This window comes from Chelonia mydas, chromosome 13, assembly GCF_015237465.2.
Source record: "Chelonia mydas isolate rCheMyd1 chromosome 13, rCheMyd1.pri.v2, whole genome shotgun sequence".
NCBI lineage: Eukaryota > Metazoa > Chordata > Testudines > Cheloniidae > Chelonia > Chelonia mydas.
The window spans coordinates 2,274,457-2,293,488 of record NC_051253.2 but is presented as its reverse complement, the minus strand read 5'-3'; the positions used below and the strand labels follow the sequence as shown (position 1 = coordinate 2,293,488).

The 19,032-nt window shown below is 45.2% G+C and overlaps 1 protein-coding gene across 3 annotated transcripts; it reads left to right on the top strand.

The window, feature by feature from the left end:
- The first annotated feature begins 1,123 nt into the window (after positions 1-1,123).
- Positions 1,124-17,572, top strand: KIF3B (kinesin family member 3B). 3 transcript variants are annotated; one of them, XM_043526993.1, is made up of 10 exons: positions 1,151-1,228; positions 8,215-9,665; positions 10,306-10,407; positions 11,126-11,248; positions 11,360-11,478; positions 11,684-11,797; positions 12,540-12,645; positions 13,133-13,311; positions 13,584-15,424; positions 16,629-17,572. In XM_043526993.1, the coding sequence occupies exons 2-9, from the start codon at positions 8,283-8,285 to the stop codon at positions 13,675-13,677; spliced, it is 2,220 nt and encodes a 739-aa protein (XP_043382928.1). In that variant the 5' UTR covers positions 1,151-1,228; positions 8,215-8,282; the 3' UTR covers positions 13,678-15,424; positions 16,629-17,572. The 3 variants fall into 3 exon arrangements, with proteins under 3 accessions (XP_037771597.1, XP_043382928.1, XP_043382927.1); XM_037915669.2 differs by having other exon boundaries at positions 1,124-1,228; positions 13,584-17,572; XM_043526992.1 differs by lacking the exon at positions 1,151-1,228 and adding an exon at positions 1,307-1,624 and having other exon boundaries at positions 13,584-17,572.
- Positions 17,573-19,032: the final 1,460 nt, after the last annotated feature.

Here is a 19,032-nt window from a genome sequence, read left to right as displayed (position 1 = left end):
TCCCTCCCACCCCCCGTCCCGCATGTCTCCCCCTGGCCCCGCACGTCCAATCCCTCCCACCCCCCGTCCCGCATGTCTCCCCCCGGCCCCGCACATCCAATCCCTCCCACCCCCCATCCCGCATGTCTCCCCTCGGCCCCGCACGTCCAATCCCTCCCACCCCTCGTCCCGCATGTCTCCCCGTGGCCCCGCACGTCCAATCCCTCCCACCCCCCATCCCGCATGTCTCCTCCTGGCCCCGCACGTCCAATCCCTCCCACCCCCCGTCCCGCATGTCTCCCCTCGGCCCCGCACGTCCAATCCCTCCCACCCCCCGTCCCGCATGTCTCCCCTCGGCCCCGCACGTCCAATCCCTCCCACCCCCCGTCCCGCATGTCTCCCCCCGGCCCCGCACGTCCAATCCCTCCCACCCCCCGTCCCGCATGTCTCCCCCCGTCCCCACACGTCCAATCCCTCCCACCCCCCGTCCCGCATGTCTCCCCCCGGCCCCACACGTCCAATCCTTCCCACCCCCCGTCCCGCATGTCTCCCCCCGGCCCCGCACGTCCAATCCCTCCCACCACCCGTCCCGCATGTCTCCCCCCGGCCCCGCACGTCCAATCCCTCCCACCCCTCGTCCCGCATGTCTCCCCTTGGCCCCGCACGTCCAATCCCTCCCACCCCCCGTCCCGCATGTCTCCCCCCGGCCCCGCACGTCCAATCCCTCCCACCCCCCGTCCCGCATGTCTCCCCTCGGCCCCGCACGTCCAATCCTTCCCACCCCCCGTCCCGCATGTCTCCCCCCGGCCCCGCACGTCCAATCCCTCCCACCCCCGTCCTGCATGTCTCCCCCTGGCCCAACCCCCATCCTGCACTCCTCCCCTATTGTCTGGGGTCCCCACCCTGCATGCCTCCCCCGACAGCCGCTCCCAAGGCACTTCCTCTCCTCCCCCCCGGGGCTCCTTTATCTGCCCTCCGGTTCCCCCCTCCCCCAGGGGCACCCAGGTCCCCGGATGGAGCTCGCCGTGGTCGGGCGGGGCTCGTTGCTAGGGAAGCGAAGGCGCCTCGTCTCTGTCCGGTCGCCAAGGAAGTGAGACCGGTTGCCAAGGCGGCCTGTGGGGCCGGTTGCTAAGGAAGTGATGGCGTGGGGGCGGGCGCGCGGGTTGCCAAGGAAGTGAGCGGCGGTCGATCCCCCCGTTTCCGGTGCAGCGGGAGTGGCGGCGGCGGGGGCTCCATGGTGACAGCGCAGGTGAGTCCCGCACTGACCCCCCCCCCCCGCCTCCCATTCACAGGATCCGAACCGGGCCTGAAAGGGCCCCAGCGGGGGGATGCGCTGCGGGGGTGGGGGGCTTCGTAGCGACCGGCAGGGAGCCCCCTCCCCATCATAGGGGCGAGCAAAGGAGGGGCGGCAGCGCTGTTGCACACGCCTGTCCGCGTCGGGGCGTGAAAAGGAGAGATGGCAGCCGTGTCGTGCACGTGTGTGCGCAAAGGAGGACCGGCAGTCCCTGTGGCACATGCGTGTGTGCACCTGGGTGTGCAAAGGAAGGCTGGCAGCCCCGATTGCACACGTGCGTGCGTGCCTGGGTGTGCAAAGGCGGGACGCCACCCCCGTTGCACGCGCGTGTGCGTGCCTGGGTGTGCAAAGGTAGGACGGCACTCCCTGTTGCACGCGCGTGTGCGCACCTGGGCATACAAAGGTGGGGCGGCAGTCCCTGTCACATATGCGTGTGCATATCTGGGCGTGCAAAGCAGGGATGGCAGCCCTGTCATGCATGGGTGTGTGTATCTGTATGCAAAGGGGGCATGGCAGCCCCTGTCATGCATGCGTGTATACACCTGGGCATGCAAAGGAGGGAGTGTTTCTACCCAGATGAGCATGTGAAGGAGGAACCAATTCCATGAGTATAGAAAGGAAGAAGTCTCTCCTGTGGGCATGTAAACGGGTACTCTTCCTTCCCCCACCACTTTCCTATGCATGTGTCAACCTCCTAATCGGCTTGCTATGTGTTTTCAGAATGATTTCTGTGGAGTTACAGGCTGTTGATGATCTCATAACCCACTGCAATAGCTCTGAGTTCTCTCCACCACAAAGTTCACTATTGCTCAGCTGCATTTATTGTGTGTTATCATGACATTTAATGTCATATCCGAGATCTAATGTGTCACAGTACCTACAGTATAGGATTGTTAGTCTGTACAGTGTGGTTCTCGTGTTGGTTTGAAGCTGAAAGCGGACACTCAGAAACTTTGTGATCTCATAACCAGAGATGAAGTTACAGCCTCAAATGTTCATGTAGCTTGGGGTTTACATAACTCTCTGTAAGCTCTGGTGGGAGGAAGGCATCTGGGAAGTAATAATGCCCAAACAGTGTTGGGATTGTAATGGGCAGCAGATTAAACATGGGTTTGCATTGTCATATGGCAGCAAAAAAGGAGCAAAGGGGTGATGGTCCCTTTCTGTGGTATGATCACACCTGGGATAATCTGTTCAATTCTGGGCACTTCTTTAGCAGAGAGTGAGAGAGAAAAAATTAGTGGGAAAGACCAACAGAGAGGGGGTAGAAGGTACTGGGTTCTGAGAAAATATTAAAAGAACTAAATGCAGTTAAGTGAGTACATAAGTCTACAAATATCTGAAGACCGTACACAGCAAGAAGGGAATGCAGTTATTTAGGATGATGCTTGGCGGTATAACCAAAGTACAGAGATGAGATTAAGAAAAGTAAGAATTAGGCTGCATATTAAGAAAGTCTTCCTGACAGGGAGACCTGTTAAGTTTTTCAGATATAGCTGCTCCTTTGCTTGGGAGTATTAAAAATAGAGAGGTTAAAGCACACTAGCAGATGTTCAGTATGGTATCAGTTCTGCATTGGCCCCATGGACTGTTCACTACCATCTCTGATTTCTAAAATTCTTTGTTGATTAAATGTGACAATTTGTGACATCACTTATTTTTTTTCCGGGTATGACTTCATAGTGTAGTAAAAGAGAATAGGGCTTAAAATTCTTCCTGCAATCATTCAGGGCAAAATTTAAAATACACTAATCTCAGTCTTGAAGTCTAACGGATTAGAGGCCATTTGGGATTTTATCCAGATCTCTTTAGATTTACTGGTTTCATGACGAACAACTGTTAATCATAGCATACAAATGGTGCTGTGACGCAAAGCAAGTGATAGTTTACAAGCTGTTCTATCCCCTCTATCTCCAGCTGTTTCTTGTAGTGCAAATTTTGCAGTATAATTTTTCGTGACTATAAAATATGCAGTATAAATTGCCCTTTAATTTTTAGGTGAGACAGATTTCTGTTCAGATTCCCTAGAATAATTTATAATGCTTTCACTAGGAAGAAGAGTTCAACTAATTAATACACAAGTAACTGTTAACAACAGCAACCAGCAGCAATGGAAATGAATCATGATGAGTTAGCATGACAATAGTGCAAATCAGGGGTGAGATGAGATGAAGGAACTGGCTTGTTTGTGGCAAAAGTAGATCTGAGATGTGCATTTGAGCAAAGGCAGTCCTAGGTGACTGACAAATAGACAACATAATTCTCACTAAATATATATAGGATACCAAACTGAGAGTGTGAGTGGTTGATTCCTCTGCTGTTATGTGTATTTTCTCTTACATTCAAGATGGCCACATGTGAATAGCAATATGCTCTTGTACTGAAAAAAAAATCTACCAGAAGATTAAATGAACCTAGGATCACATAATCCTAGTCAATATCTCTTGCGGAAGGTGCCAGAGATAGAGGCAAGAGGATAACATTAAAAATAAAACACACCTCTGGTTCTGGCTGCTGAATGAATTTCATTTGTGAATAAAAAGTTAGTCTGTTGTTGATAAGGTACATCCCCAGCAGTATTAATTATTGTGTTGTTTTTGTTTTATTTTTCATAAACTTTTTGGCCCAAGAAGATTCTGGAGAATACGTCTTGTATATAGTTTTGATTAAAAGAGTCTGCTTCAAAGAATCCTGTAGGACAGTTTGGCTGCTACAAACGTTAGTTTAATTTGTTTGACAGAAGAGTGCTACCGAAGCAGTCGGAGATGGTCCTATTCAGAGATTAACCACATTGATTAGAGGTGGCATTTCTGTAACAGATCATAGCCCATGCTTTCAGAATCTCATGAACATTTCCATGCCTAATTTGAATGTACATATGGTGGTAAAGGTGCAAACAGATGCACATTCATTTTTGTCCATGCGGTTCTGAGGTATTTTCGGTTGCAGGAACTCTGCATGCCAGGGCAGAAGTGGAGGGAGAAGCATATATGTGGGTGACATTCACAAGTTTATCAGCAAAGAAGGAGGGTATGCTTTGTGTGCTTTTACAAGTCTTCAATCTGACTTTCATATTTTCTCTAGACTGGCATTTTTAAATATGTATTCCTTTCTGTCCAGTTAGTGAGCCTATCCTTATTGGAGTTGTGAATCAGGAGGGAAAAGATCACTGTATTTTAGTCAGTAGCATCTGGAGACTCATTGGCTATACACTGTGTTGAATTCTTTGTGCAAGTTTATAAAGCACTGCAGATGCTTAGCCACTTTGGTCAACTCGATGCACGTTCCGGATCATCTACTTTGAGTTCCAAGTGTCTTCACATGGCATACCTTCTCCATGCAGGGACACAAGCAGTTTCCATTAAGGCATTGAGATAATTTTAAAGGTCTTACTGAAATTTCAGTAAATATTATTACATGTGTTTCTTCGGTGCTCTAAGATTACCTCCTGTTCTTATAAATGCCTTGTTCCCAGCATGGGCATTGGGATAGAAAATGTTGCTGGTCCTTTAGCTCTACACCTGAACTTCTCAGGAGGTCCCCTCAAGGACAGAGACAAGATGCAATTACAGAATCAAAAATGTAGTCCTCAAATGTGGTATTTTTGCTACAGATCCAGCTAGCATTAGAATAGAGGGAACCAAACAAATTGACTTTGAAATCTTTCCAACAGCTGGACCTAAGTATAAAGCAAGTTCAGAAAAGCCCATCTAGGATTTAAACAGGCATCCTTCTTAGAGGGTTCATTTTTTAAAAATTGGTTTGTCTGAAACCTTTCAGTTGCGTTTTATGAGCTATGCAGTCACATACTTTTGGTGGCAGCCCATTGATGAATGGCTGCACATTTTCTTTTAAAGGGAAGCTCAATGTGCTAATGACTGGGGATGGATGAGCATGTTTCACCATCTCCAGGTGTCTCCTCATTACAGAACCCATAAACTGCGGGGCTTTGTGAATCAAATTGTTATGTAGCATGAGTTTTGTCTAATGCAGAACCTTGTAAAACTAGATGGCATTCGATCACTTAGTACTTTAGAACTCGGTTGTGGAATATATTCCATCATTTTTGGGTTCTGGAGCAGAGCTGGCCTAGACAAAGAATCCAAATAAAGGTATATTGGGACGAGAATAATTATGCCATAGATCTGTTGACCCCGTGACATCTAGAGTACATATGGCTATCTTCAGCTTAAGATATATGAGTTGAAGCTGGGGGAAACTGGTGTTACTTTGCAAGCCCCAACGCTAAAGTAGCAGTTACACTAGAAGAAGGTGGAGTATGATCAAAGACCCATGTACTTTTTGCTTGTGTTATTTATTTTGATATTAAGTTCAATTTATTTTATTCTTTTCTCTAATTTTTAAGGACAGGGTCCTCAGCCTCTCATAACAAGTGGTGCAAACGGGCCTTAAACCAGCCTTAGGAGGGAGGAATGTCAGGCTGATGTAAATCTGGTATCCTGAGTCTCCCATTCTCCATCTCTCAGCTCCATGCAGAATATGTATTGGGGCTGGCTACGAGGGGATAGGGGCATGATGGGAGTTGGAGGATGAAGATCCAGGACCAGACTCAGTGCACTTCGCTGATCCCTTGTCAGCTTAGTTGTCCCAGGTCGTATAAGTTATAATAGCCTATGGCTGCTCTAACTTGCACTAGGGGCTGGTTCAGGACCAGAGAGTTATAAACATAACCTAGAGCCATCTTTATGGCTTCTTCCTACCCACTCCCCTCTGCTAATTGTGAATTGGGACCTGCATCCTCTATTTTTAACATGCTACAGATGTTTGTATTGCAAATGCATAACTACACCATAGATGTTGGTAGGGAGGAACCTGAAGGTTTTGGCAACGATCGGGAAGGGAAGCTGAGTTTTACAGCTTTTAATACTGTATGGGAATACTCCTTCCACCCACCTTATGAGCGTAGTTGGTGGTGACTTGAAAGTTTGTCATAACCAGCAATGCAATCCTTAACAGCAAAAAGCTGTCTGACTGCGCCTGCCTCAGCATCATCCACTATCTCTAACATCCACAACAAGCACAGTAGTTAAATTATGTGTTGATATTTAATTGCCAGTTGGTTTCAGAGTTAACACACCATTAAGATGAATGGGGATGGTTTACTCTGCTTTCCTAAGTGTGCAGACAACTCTGCCTTGGTTTGTGCCAATTCACATTGAAGGTTTTCTTTGCAATGTTAAGGACTACAAATGCATTTGTGTGCGTGTGTGTGTGTGAGAGAGAGAGACTGTTTAGCCCTGGTATACACTACAAATTTATATCAGTATAACTACATCTCTCAGGGGTGTGGAAAAACCACACTCCTGAGTGACGTAGTTATACAAACCGAACTCCTGGTGTAGACAGTGTTATGTCAACGGGAGGGCTTCTGTCGACATAGCTACAGCCTCTTGGGGAGGTGGAGTTACTTATGCCAATGGGAGAAGATTTCCTGTTGTTGTAGGTAGCATCTTCACGAAGCGCTACAGTGGCAGAGCTGCACCAGTGCAACTGCGACACTGCAGTGCTGTAAGTGGGGACAAGCCCTTAGATTCTGCCACATGTTTATATCACAGACAGTCGATTCTGCATCAAATTCCAGGGCTCTGGAAACACAGACCATGCTAGGTATAATAGTTGAAAGGTGAAAATAAAGCTTTATGGGTTTCTCTTGAATCCTTGCAGCTATGGCAGTTCCATTAAAGATTTATTATGCTGTAATTAGACCTACAAAAGGTGACTTAAAATGTAACAAAGAAAAGGAAAAAGCATCCGTGGTACTTTTCCAGGCAATATCTTTCCTTTAAGAGATCCTAGAGATGAGTTTTAAACTTGTGGCCAGAAACTGAAGCACTGCATCTTTCTGATGACATAACATATAAATAACATAGGACTAATTAAATCTGAATCCTGACCCTGAAGTGCCAGAACCCAAATTTGACTCCCTCCAGAATCCAGTGTATTTATATTTGATTTCCAAAGAACCTCACAGTCTGTCAGGTGCTGCTGCAGTAAAAACAATCAAGGACAATTTTTAGGCAACTAAAAATGCAGGCAGTTAAAGCTGGTAGTGCATAAGAGGCTGCACAAAGGCTGCTGTTCACCAGTTCCTTTTTGTCCTGTGATGGTGCTCTGTGACCTTCCATTTCTCTGCAGTATAAGGGCAGCTGAAGAGGGGGAGGCAGCAGCATTAGGTTAATGTAACTGTTTGATGCCCTTTCCCTGAAATTAAATGTGCTGCCAGGAAGGGTTTTGGCAGTGGCTACTCTAAGCTCTTCATTATGAAATGAAAATGTTTAGTACCAGCAGGTAGTTTTAATCAGAGGCATCTTTCTAAATATATGTATAAGTTCTTCAGATGTGTCCTGAATTTATAATTTTGCTGGATGAGTTGAGGCTCTTGATCTCAACACTGATATGGTTCCTTGCAAGAACCTCTAAACAGCATCTTTAATGCAGTAGGCAGCAGCATAAGCATCAGATAAAGTGACTCAAAAGTCATGTGTACGTTAGATTGATAAGGGCTGTGGTTTGAACCTGAAGCTAATGCTTTTAATTGACTATTCCAAACCAGAATGTAGAAGAAGTTGATTGCAACGGGTTTAACTAATAAAAAAAAGTGTTAAACAGCATTTCTAACTTTTTTTTAAAGGGAAGGGAAAGGGGTAAATTGACCAACTATAGTGATTTTATTTCATGAAGATTCTTTGCAACGTTTCTTTACGTAACAAAATATTAATCCATATGTAAGATTTTGAGAGATTGTTTCAAATAGATGAAGGCTTTTAAAAATGTTTACCTGAACTGTTATTTTTGTGCTTCAGAATCCATCACAGGTCAGGTGACCCAAAGCCTGCAGAATTAAATGAGTTGAATCTGTGCCTTTGCCCAAAAAATGACTGAAAGCTGTAGTCACGTGGCCTTCCTTTGTTTATTTCTAGGTTTTCAGCGCTCCTGGCCTTCCTGGATCACCTGTCTGTCAAATCTCCCCTGCCACCGTCCTGTCATCATGTCCAAGTTAAAGAGTTCTGAATCCGTCAGAGTGGTGGTGCGGTGCCGGCCAATGAATGGGAAAGAAAAGGCAGCTTCATATGATAAAGTTGTTGATGTGGATGTCCAGTTAGGGCAGGTATCAGTGAAGAATCCCAGGGGAACATCTCATGAGCTGCCTAAAACTTTCACCTTTGATGCTGTCTATGACTGGAATTCCAAGCAGTTTGAACTTTATGATGAGACCTTTAGACCTCTGGTGGATTCTGTCCTGCAAGGGTTCAATGGGACTATCTTTGCCTATGGGCAGACTGGGACAGGGAAAACATATACAATGGAAGGAGTGCGTGGTGACCCTGAAAAAAGAGGTGTCATCCCCAATTCGTTTGACCACATCTTCACCCACATCTCTCGATCTCAGAACCAGCAGTATTTGGTTAGAGCTTCTTATCTGGAAATATACCAAGAAGAAATCAGAGATTTGCTATCAAAGGATCAGTCCAAGAGGCTGGAGCTGAAAGAGAGACCAGACACTGGTGTGTATGTGAAGGACTTGTCATCTTTTGTCACAAAGAGTGTCAAAGAGATCGAGCATGTCATGAACGTGGGGAACCAAAACCGCTCAGTTGGTGCTACCAACATGAATGAGCATAGCTCCCGTTCCCATGCCATTTTTGTGATCACCATTGAGTGCAGCCAGGTGGGACTCGATGGGGAGAATCACATCCGTGTAGGAAAACTCAACCTAGTGGACCTTGCAGGCAGTGAACGCCAGGCCAAGACTGGAGCACAGGGGGAAAGGCTGAAGGAAGCTACCAAGATTAACCTCTCCCTTTCAGCTTTGGGCAATGTTATATCTGCCCTAGTAGATGGTAAAAGCACTCACATTCCATACCGGGACTCAAAACTAACTAGGCTACTTCAGGACTCACTAGGTGGCAATGCTAAGACTGTGATGGTGGCCAATATAGGCCCTGCCTCTTACAATGTAGAAGAAACTCTTACTACCCTGCGATATGCCAACCGTGCCAAAAACATCAAGAACAAACCAAGAGTTAATGAGGATCCTAAGGATGCACTGCTACGAGAATTCCAGGAAGAAATCGCTCGGCTCAAGGCACAATTGGAAAAACGGTCTGTTGGTAAAAGAAAGAGGAGAGAAAGGAGAAGAGATGGTGGGGAAGAGGAAGAGGAGGATGGAGAAGAGGGTGACGAAGGGGATGACAAAGATGACTACTGGAAGGAGCAGCAGGAAAAGCTGGAAATTGAGAAGAAAGCTATTGTAGAGGATCACAGCTTGGTGGCAGAAGAAAAGATGAGGCTGCTAAAGGAGAAGGAGAAGAAGATGGAGGATCTCAAGCGAGAGAAGGAAGCAGCAGAAATGCTGGGTGCCAAAATCAAGGTAGAGTAGTTGTTGGACTCCTTGAAGGGAATGTTCTCTGCGTTTAAGGAAGGATGGCAGTTCATCAAATTGGGACGATAACCTTGTAGAGAAAGTTTCAGAGTAATGGTGAGAGGATGTGCCTGGGTCAGAAGTTTTAAAAATCAACTTTATGTAGACAGAGGTGGGAATTCCTTTAAAAATTGAATTTAGAATTAGTGGTTCACATTTGTAAGATGTTTTATATAATTTATAAACTGTGGTTATAGAACCTACTTGTAGGACCCTGGGAAGTCAATACAAGAGATTAAATGTGATATACACACTTCTTATTGTGCTGTAACTTCTAAGTAACAAGCTTCATTCTGTTACTGATTATTATGTGTGAAAGCCTCCATCTCAACCTCTCAGACAAAATATGGGACAGATTGCAACAATGGAGAACACAAGACAAATTACTAGTGCATTAACCTTACAATTATGTAGGATTTGACAGAGAGAACAATTTCCATAACAACAGGTTTAAATTTGGCTGTTCAGTCAGTGACACCCGTTATAAAGGAGAGTTCAGTGGTAACTATGTAAGGAATTGTTTTTTTTTAAAAGGATGGGTTGCATGGCTGCTTGAGAGGTTAACCTCTCGGTATATTTTTTCTTTCAGGCAATGGAAAGCAAGCTCCTTGTTGGAGGGAAAAACATTGTGGATCACACAAATGAACAGCAGAAAATCTTGGAGCAGAAACGTCAGGAAATTGCAGAACAGGTAAGAGGCGGAAAACAGTTTATTATTTTGTGGCAAAGAGCTGCTATTCTAGACCTTTCAGAAAACATGAAGGTAAGAGAAACTATAAACTAGTGTTCTTGAGATTAATGATTGATCCCTAGCCCTAGTTTAATGATTACTGGCAAAAGAGAGATAAAAAGGGCTTGTGTCCTTCTTACTGCTTTATGATGTATAGAGAAGGCCTGTAATCTTTTTTTTTTCCTCATTGTTTTTTACATTAGAGACTCTGGTCCTGTCTTGGTTAGAAATTTCTGTGGTGGAGGACTAATGAAATGATATCCTCATAAGACCTTAGAGGGTAAAAGCTTCAGCAGTTAAATGAGGGGAGGGATATTTAGTCAGACTATTTACAACTTTTTCTATTTTGTGTTTTTGTTGGTGCATATTTAACTGCAATGACTAATTAAGATTTTGGAGAAAGAAAGTCCTTGCTGCTGTTTCAACACTCCCACTCCTTTAACTGAGTTTATTCACAATAAATATCCTATGAGGCGCCCAACAAACCCTTCAAAGTCAAATAAACACAGGTTGATGTTCCTGATATTTCTAAGGTAAAAAACAACTTGAAATTGGAATCTAAATCAAGAATCCTGGATCCCAGGCAAAAGGGATGCCTTGGATGTGGCTTTCATGTATGCAGGCACCGAAAGCAACAATATGACAGCGTTGATCTAATCTTGTTTGTGGTATTCCTTAGAAACGTCGGGAGCGAGAAATCCAGCAACAGATGGAAAGTCGGGATGAGGAAACACTGGAGCTAAAAGAGACCTATAGTTCCCTACAGCAAGAGGTGGACATTAAAACCAAAAAACTCAAAAAGGTAAAAAGTAAATAATGCTAGATCAGATGGATTAGAAACTGAATGGCACTGCATGTGAAGGTGATAACAACATTGCACAGTCATTGCTCTGGTTCTTCTCACCTGTTCCAGCTTTTTTCCAAGCTGCAAGCTGTGAAGGCAGAGATCCATGATCTCCAGGAGGAGCACATCAAGGAGCGGCAAGAACTGGAACAGACCCAGAATGAGCTTACCAGGGAGTTAAAGCTAAAGTAGGTCCCATTGCTCCATATGCTGCCCTTAACTCTTGCTAAAGGTATTTTCTTCTTGGGAATGGATTGCAAACCAACTGCTTACAGAACAAGAGACAGAACTAGAAATTCCTTTTCTTTTTCTAGGGTTGTGTTGGAGAGATGGTGGGATGTTAATTCTCCTATTTGCATATGTCCCATTTTTGTTCTTGCCTGTTATCTACAGGCACCTGATTATTGAAAACTTTATTCCCCTGGAGGAAAAGAACAAGATCATGAACAGATCTTTCTTTGATGAAGAGGAAGACCAGTGGAAACTGCATCCCATAACTCGGCTGGAGTGAGTTTACCCCCTAACCTTTCTTTAAAAGTGGGTCACATGAAGACTTCAAGCTGGCCAAAGCAAGATTCTCCATACAGTTTTAGCCTCATCCAGTAAGAGTTCTTAAAGTCAGAATGAAGTTTTAGCCAAACTGTAACCTGAGTACAATAAAGGTGAAGGCAAAGTTAGGAAAGGAAGTTCTACTGGCACACACACACACACACACACACGAGCGAGCGAGCATCTTTCTTCCAAAGGATTGCAAATTGCTTTGCAAACTACATATAGTACTGTGTTCGCGATTTAAAAAGTCAACAGATTCAACATATCTACTACCATAGTTATTTTTAAATATAAGCTTTTTTAAATATAAGCTATCTCAGAGGCCAGTGTATAGGAACTGTTGACAAATCCTGACGCTCTCTATATATGAGGTTCCAAAGAGCAAATGTAGAATGAAAGGGCCAGAGGAATGTACATCATCCTATGGTTTGTACTATAGGAATGTGTAGGAATCCCACAGTAAGCACAAACCAACAACTTGTAGAGGCTGACTTGTGAAGCACTGTATCTAATACCACTTGCTTGGGTTTTTACTGTTCACTTGGAGCACGTTCCCAGGTGCCTGTAGCAATCTTCTTTTCCCAAATAGATACACTGGATTGCCTCAGGGCGTTGCCGATATTTTGATTTATTCAAATAATGAGAAATCTTTTTAGTTTTTGGCATGTGAAAGATTCCGTACTCATCTCCTTTTCAGTAACCAGCAGATGATGAAAAGGCCAGTGTCAGCAGTGGGATACAAGAGGCCTTTGAGTCAGCATGCCAGGATGTCCATGATGATTCGTCCAGAGGCCCGGTACAGGGTAAGCCCAAACATGGATGCAGCCTGCATCTGTTTACCTCTTGTATTCAGAGGAGTATGAATTTCTGAGGATATATAGTTGTCCTACATAAACTGTGTGACAGATGCAGAAGACTGTGGAGAGGAAGCTTCCCTCTTGACATATTAAAAATGTGTCTTAAACCCAGCGGTCTGGTGTTGCTCAAGAAGAGTTTATGACCTTCATGCTGCTGCTAAGTTACCTTCACCTAGTGTTGATCAGAAGTGATAAAGTAAAAGCTTAAGCAGGGTGATAGGAAAGTCACAAGCCAGAGAGAATGCAGTGGCCTGAGAACAGTCTTTTTGACAAGGGTAATGTGACCACGAGCACAAGGGAAATATATGCTTCCAATAAATCTAGGAGTTCTGATAACAATCCTTATTAAAGTGTGGAATGCGTCAGTACAGTGAGTGGAAAGTATGAGTACGTGTGGACATTGATGGTTCCGGTTCTGCTTCCACTTTCTTAGGCAGAAAATATTGTGTTACTGGAGCTAGATATGCCTAGCCGAACAACCAGAGACTACGAGGGCCCAGCCATTGCTCCTAAAGTGCAGGCTGCTCTAGAAGCAGCTCTGCAGGATGAAGATGAGATACAGGTGGATGCCTCCACTTTTGAGAGCATGTCAAATAAAAAATCGAAATCCAGGTGAGTCAAGTTGTAGAAAGTAGGTTATATCCACCTCCGTCCATTGGACCCCAGTCAGCAATGTATGCATGCATAGGGTCACTGTCCGTCTGCAGGACTGGTCAGTGAGATGAAAACTAAATTAGCCCTGAGGTAGGTGGAGAGAGATGGGTAAACAGGGCGGAGGAGCAAGCTGAGATTGATAGAGAATTATATCCAGTCAAACTCATTCAGCTTTTGGGAGATTCGTTTTGATGTGTAACAGGCAACTTTCTTTGTTTTTACTTCTTCAGGCCTAAAACTGGAAGGAAATCGGGGGGATCCTCTTCCTCAGGCACCTCTGGGTCTCAGCTCTACCCACAGTCCCGGGGGCTGGTTCCTAAGTAAAAACAGCAATTCCTCTCCAGGGCGTGAACAGCATTTACCTTCTGAGAGCAAAGACAAGTAAAAACCTGCAGAGAGGACTCTCAGCCAGACTCCAAGCCCTTTCCTTTGGGGAATAGCAATGGCCTCTTTGCAGTTTAACTGACTTGTGTCAAAATGTGCCAGTCCCAGGTGTGCTGAACCTTGCAGGAAAAGATTTGCTCACAATCTAGCAATCAGCCCCTATTGGGAACAGATTTTAGTTAGGAAATCAGAAATGCATGAGGTACGTTAAAGTGTGTTAGAAGCAATGGGAAGCATGAGGATCACCTCACAGCATCGCCCTCTCTCCTTCTGTTCCAGCCCCCTTGCTGTACTGGGCTCTCTTGCTGTTGGGCAACAGGAAAGAGTTGAAAGTCATCTCAACAGAATCAACTCTCAGAACCTCAGAATGAAAACTTAGTGAGGTTAAAAAGTGGAGGGTATATCCAAGCTTGACTAGGTGCATTGTTTTCCTCTTTCTATTGAAAGAATGGCATCTTCATTTGGGGTTAGAGTTGGGTTGAACAACCCTGAGAAGGGCAGGATTGGAGATCTGTTTCCATGCACTTCACAGCTAGACCTTTCCACTTCCCTTTAGAAAAGTAGAATAAGAGAGGATCTTGGAAGTATATTTTGCTCCTGTAGAATGGAAGCAATAGAAACTGAAGTTCTCTATCTGTTTACAGACATCAGTAAGAACTCTTCTAAACTGACCTGCTAAAGACTCAACCCCTCCTGCAGGAACCACCTTGTCAAAGAATAAGTCTGCATACCACTGGCAGATCCATACTAGCTCTCTTCCTCTCTCTTCTCCATCCCACACCTGGCTTTTTAGACCAGTTTCCATACTGAATATCTAAACCCCAGAGCTTGTATGGCCATTTTCTCAGATCTTCCACCATTTGTAGGAAATGTAGATCTAGCTTGGTGCTAGGTCTCTGCCAGGAGGCACACGTGGCCGGTTCTGCCATTCCCTGTGACATGGATGGAATCTGGAGCACTATGAGGCAAAGCCATATTAGACTTCACTTTTCTGATAAGTATGCAACCTTTCCCTTGATGTTGTGAGGAGCTTCAGTGCAGGAGCTTCCTTTTGTGTCTCATCCTGCTCCAAGTTAAGAACATTCCCTTTTCAGTCTTAAGCTTCCCTGAATACAGTGAGGCTAGGTGGGAATGAGGGCCATGTGTAATCACCAGTCTGGGGGTGCAAGGAAATCCGATATAAATCCCAAGGATGGTACACTGAAATTGAAAGGGGAAGAACTCCTGCTTTAGATGGTCTCTTTTCAAAGTTTGCCCTATGACTAATATCACAGGCCTGCATGGTCCAGTGGGGAGAGGGGAGCTGCTGTATTGGATGGGCTCAGAAGGCAGAGTAAGGTGTTCCTGTCTTGCGTCTCACTGTTCAGCTTGTAACTTTTAGTTCCTTGTATATTGAGAGTTGAGCTATTTTTTTCTTGATTGTTGTCAACTGTTGTCCTGTGATTGTTTTTTACCCATTACCTCTCCCTCGCAGATGACCTCTCACTAGACCGACCAGTGTATGAGAACTTGCCTGTTTTTAGAAATACTCTAATGTAGGGACTCTACTTTGTATTCTTGTTAAGTATCCATTGACTGACTCTGTCCAGTCTGGAACAACTCCATTGTATCTGACCGCCATGAGCAGAAGGAACACAACACTTCTGGCATAAAGCTCTCCTCTGCATCTTGCTGGCATGGTGCCTTGGTGAGTCAGCTGCTCAAGCCTTTTGTCCTTTCTGCTTAACTTGGGTTAAATTCTAACTCAGCTGCTTTGATTCAAGGAGTATATTTCTGGATGAGAACCAGATTAATATTTTTTTAAATTTTGATGGCGGGGGTAGGAGAGTTTTGCCTATGGGTGAGGGAGGAGCCATCTGCTCATTTTCTGCTAACCTAATAATGGAAGCCTAACATAACTTTCTTTTTTGTAAACCACTGTTTCTGTACAAAAAGCCTTGTGATGGTCTCTTGTGGTATAAAACAGAGTGTCAACGTCCCATCCCCCCCCAGATATATAATCTTGTTTACTTCATAATTGAAAAAGAGGATTGTATGGTTTAAGTATTCAGAGAATTGAAATGAGACAAAGTGACTGTATAGCCTGCGATGGTAATATATACATCTATGCCTCTTCACTCACTACTATTCCATTGGGTTTCTGTATGAAATTTTGTAGTATTTCCCATGTGGCAGGAATAAGTACATTGGAAATCACAGCCCAAACCCAGACTGTTCTGCTTTTACTCTTAATATGCTAGAACGGCTGATACCTCAGAAAGCCCTGTTTATAAATGCGTATAAGTGAGAGTGAGAGAAAGGGAATGGGGTAAGCAAAGTATAAAATTGACTTTTAGTTAGCTTTACCCACAGCTCCATTTTAAACAGTATGTCCAGCGAATAAGAGATAATAAGCAAATCTCAGGGCAACAGCAGCTTTCAGCTTCTCACTCTGATTACCTACCCCTTGAGTAGATCCATAGGGTACGTCTACACTGCAATTAAAAATTTGTGGCTGGCCTGGGACAACCAACCTGGGCTTGTGGGGCTCAGGCTAAGGGGCTATTTAATTGCAGGGTAGACAATCGGGCTCAGGCTGGAGCCTGGGCTCCAGGACCCTGCAAGGTCCCAGAGCTCAAGCTGGAGTTCAAGCCCGAACTTCTACGCCACAATTAAACAGCGCCTGAGCCCTGTGGGCCCAAATCAGCTGGCACAGGCCAGCCACGAGTATCTAATTGCCGTGAGGACATACATTTTGTGGGGCAGCGATATTAGGATGAAATGAATGCATGTGTCTTAAATTGTACAACATTAGTGAAGTTCTGGATTGACACGTCTAAAAAGTTATCCTGCCAGGCTTGTCTCTCTCTGCTGCATGTGGGTATGATCTGAACCATCTGGGCTTCCTGCAGGTTAACAGCCAAAGAAGACAGGAAATCCACCAAGTTCCTGGAAGAGACCCTGGGAGAGTGTACACAATCAGTTTCTTCAGAGGACTGTTTAAAATTCTCCTCCTCTTTGCTCTGTTCTGTATAATTGGATACGATTTTATTTTTCAAGTTACATGCAGTAAAGGTAGCTTTTCTGTTCCAGAGTCAATTCCCACATGAAACCGAACACATAGGAATTACAGCACTTAACATTCTTAATATAGGTCTGATAGCCCTTTGTTGAAAGGTTTGCATGCTGCTTGAATCTTATAGAACATATACCTCTGTGATGACCTTTTGAACTGTAATGATGCAATATACAGACTTTTGGTTTAATACAGAACTCTCTAGCTGTAGTACTTCCTCACTGTGTCTAGATTCATTGCCAAGTTTCAGAGAAGCACTGATTCCTGTAAATCTGGATATTTTATCTGTCCTGTCTTTTAATTTCTGATATCTGACCATACAACCAGGCCTTAAAAGGGGAAGAAGTGATTCTTGTGGCTTTCTTTCTACACATAGACAAATGAGAAGAACATATGTGCACAATGCAAAAGCCATAATCAGATGCTCAGCTGGAACTGAACAAGAACAGTGGTGCCTGGCTGCTCTGCACCGTGCAGTGGTCATTTAGCTCCCTATGATCTAGGCACTTAATACCTTACCCTCCTCAGCCCAGTTTCTCTAGTTTCTGGAATGAAATGCCCAAGGATGCTTGTGGGCACAACTGTCTTTGTGAGATTTCACACCTTGGTCTTACACTGATCTTGACCTTTTCTTTGGCGACCTGTAGACAATGAACGTCCCTAGTTCTGTCAATAGGTTTTACAACTTATATTTATTTGTATCATCTCTTTTGGCTAGGAATGTAAAAGTGATCCTAAAGTAAGATATGTAATAAAATCAATCAGATTTATTGTATCTACCAAAACGTGTCCTTTCTTCATTCTTAAATGAATTTATAAATCATTGCAATGTTCACAAATCCTTAGGTGGCTGTAAAACACCAGGCCCTCATTCTATTAGAAAGTGTCTGCAGAAGCTAGCCTGTTATAACAATGGAATGTAAATGTCATTGTGACAGGTAGCCCCAGAGAATAGCATACTCTTGTTATTAACAGAATATGTATAGTTCAAGCCATAGCAGCACAAACGTCCTCATTCCCCTCCCCGCAAATGTGGCTCACCTCTGCCTTGGAGAGACCACTTGTGGGGCTGAAAGGGTAGGTTAGTCCTTTTGTCCTTTCTGCTGAGTGACAAAAAGGGATCCAGTTAGTGGTAATTATGGTGGAGGTTTTTGTGATCTAAACATCTGGAAAATGGAGTGAGACCACTAAGCTCATTTCATATAAGTCACTATATGGTCTCTAATGAAAGTTTAGTATTTTGGTTGGGAAAAAACCACTGTCATTCTATTTATTTAATTTATTACATGAAGCCTGGTGTTCTGTTCCTCAGGTATTTTATGACATGGCATGGTGAGGGACCTGTGTCCAAAAAAAAACAAAACGCTCCAACGGAAAAACCCTAAGCACCCTAAGCATTCATTTTCTTCAAGCCTCTCTCACTACACACGCTCAGCAGTAAGACCCAGCTCTACAAAGGTATTTAGGCTCCTAACTTATATTGATATAAACAGAAGTTAGAAGCATAAAAAGGGGGAGGGTGTTCACACAGGGGTGAATGGCTCTGGGTGGGGGGGGAGGGTGTTCACACAGGGGTGAATGGCTCTGGGTGGGGGGGGAGGGTGTTCACACAGGGGTGAATGGCTCTGGGTGGGGGGGGTTGTTCACACGGGGATGAATGGCCCTGGGTCAGGGGGGAGGGTGTTCACACAGGGGTGAATGGCTCTGAGTGGGGGGAGGTGTATGGCTCGGGGGTGGGGGTGGTTACACGGGGGTGAATGGCCTTGGGGAGGGGGGGTGTTCTGACGGGGGTGTATGGCTCTGGGTGGGGGGGGTTCACACGGGGGTGAATGGCTCTGGGTGCGGGGGGGGCTGTTCACACGGGGGTGAATGGCCAGGGGCGGGGGGCTGTTCACACGGGGGTGAATGGCCAGGGGCGGGGGGCTGTTCACACAGGGGTGAATGGCCCGGGGGGGGGGCTGTTCACACGGGGGTGAATAGCTCTGAGTGGGGGGAGGTGTATGGCTCTGGGGGGGGTTCACACGGGGGTGAATGGCTCTGGGTGGAGGGGGCTGTTCAGACGGGGGTGTATCGCTCTGGGTGGGGGGGGTTCACACGGGGGTGAATGGCTCTGGGTGGAGGGGGCTGTTCAGACGGAGGTGTATGGCTCTGGGTGGGGGGGGGTTCACACGGGGGTGAATGGCTCTGAGTGGGGGGAGGTGTATGGCCCTGGGGGGGGGGGGCTGTTCAGACGGGGGTGA

Coding starts and splice junctions, on each gene's coding strand:
- KIF3B (XM_037915669.2), top strand. CDS start 8,283: ATGTCCAAGTTAAAGAGTTCTGAATCCGTCAGAGTGGTGGTGCGGTGC. Junction 10,408..11,125: donor GTCAGGAAATTGCAGAACAG/GTAAGAGGCGGA, acceptor GGTATTCCTTAG/AAACGTCGGGAGCGAGAAAT. Junction 12,646..13,132: donor GTCCAGAGGCCCGGTACAGG/GTAAGCCCAAAC, acceptor CCACTTTCTTAG/GCAGAAAATATTGTGTTACT.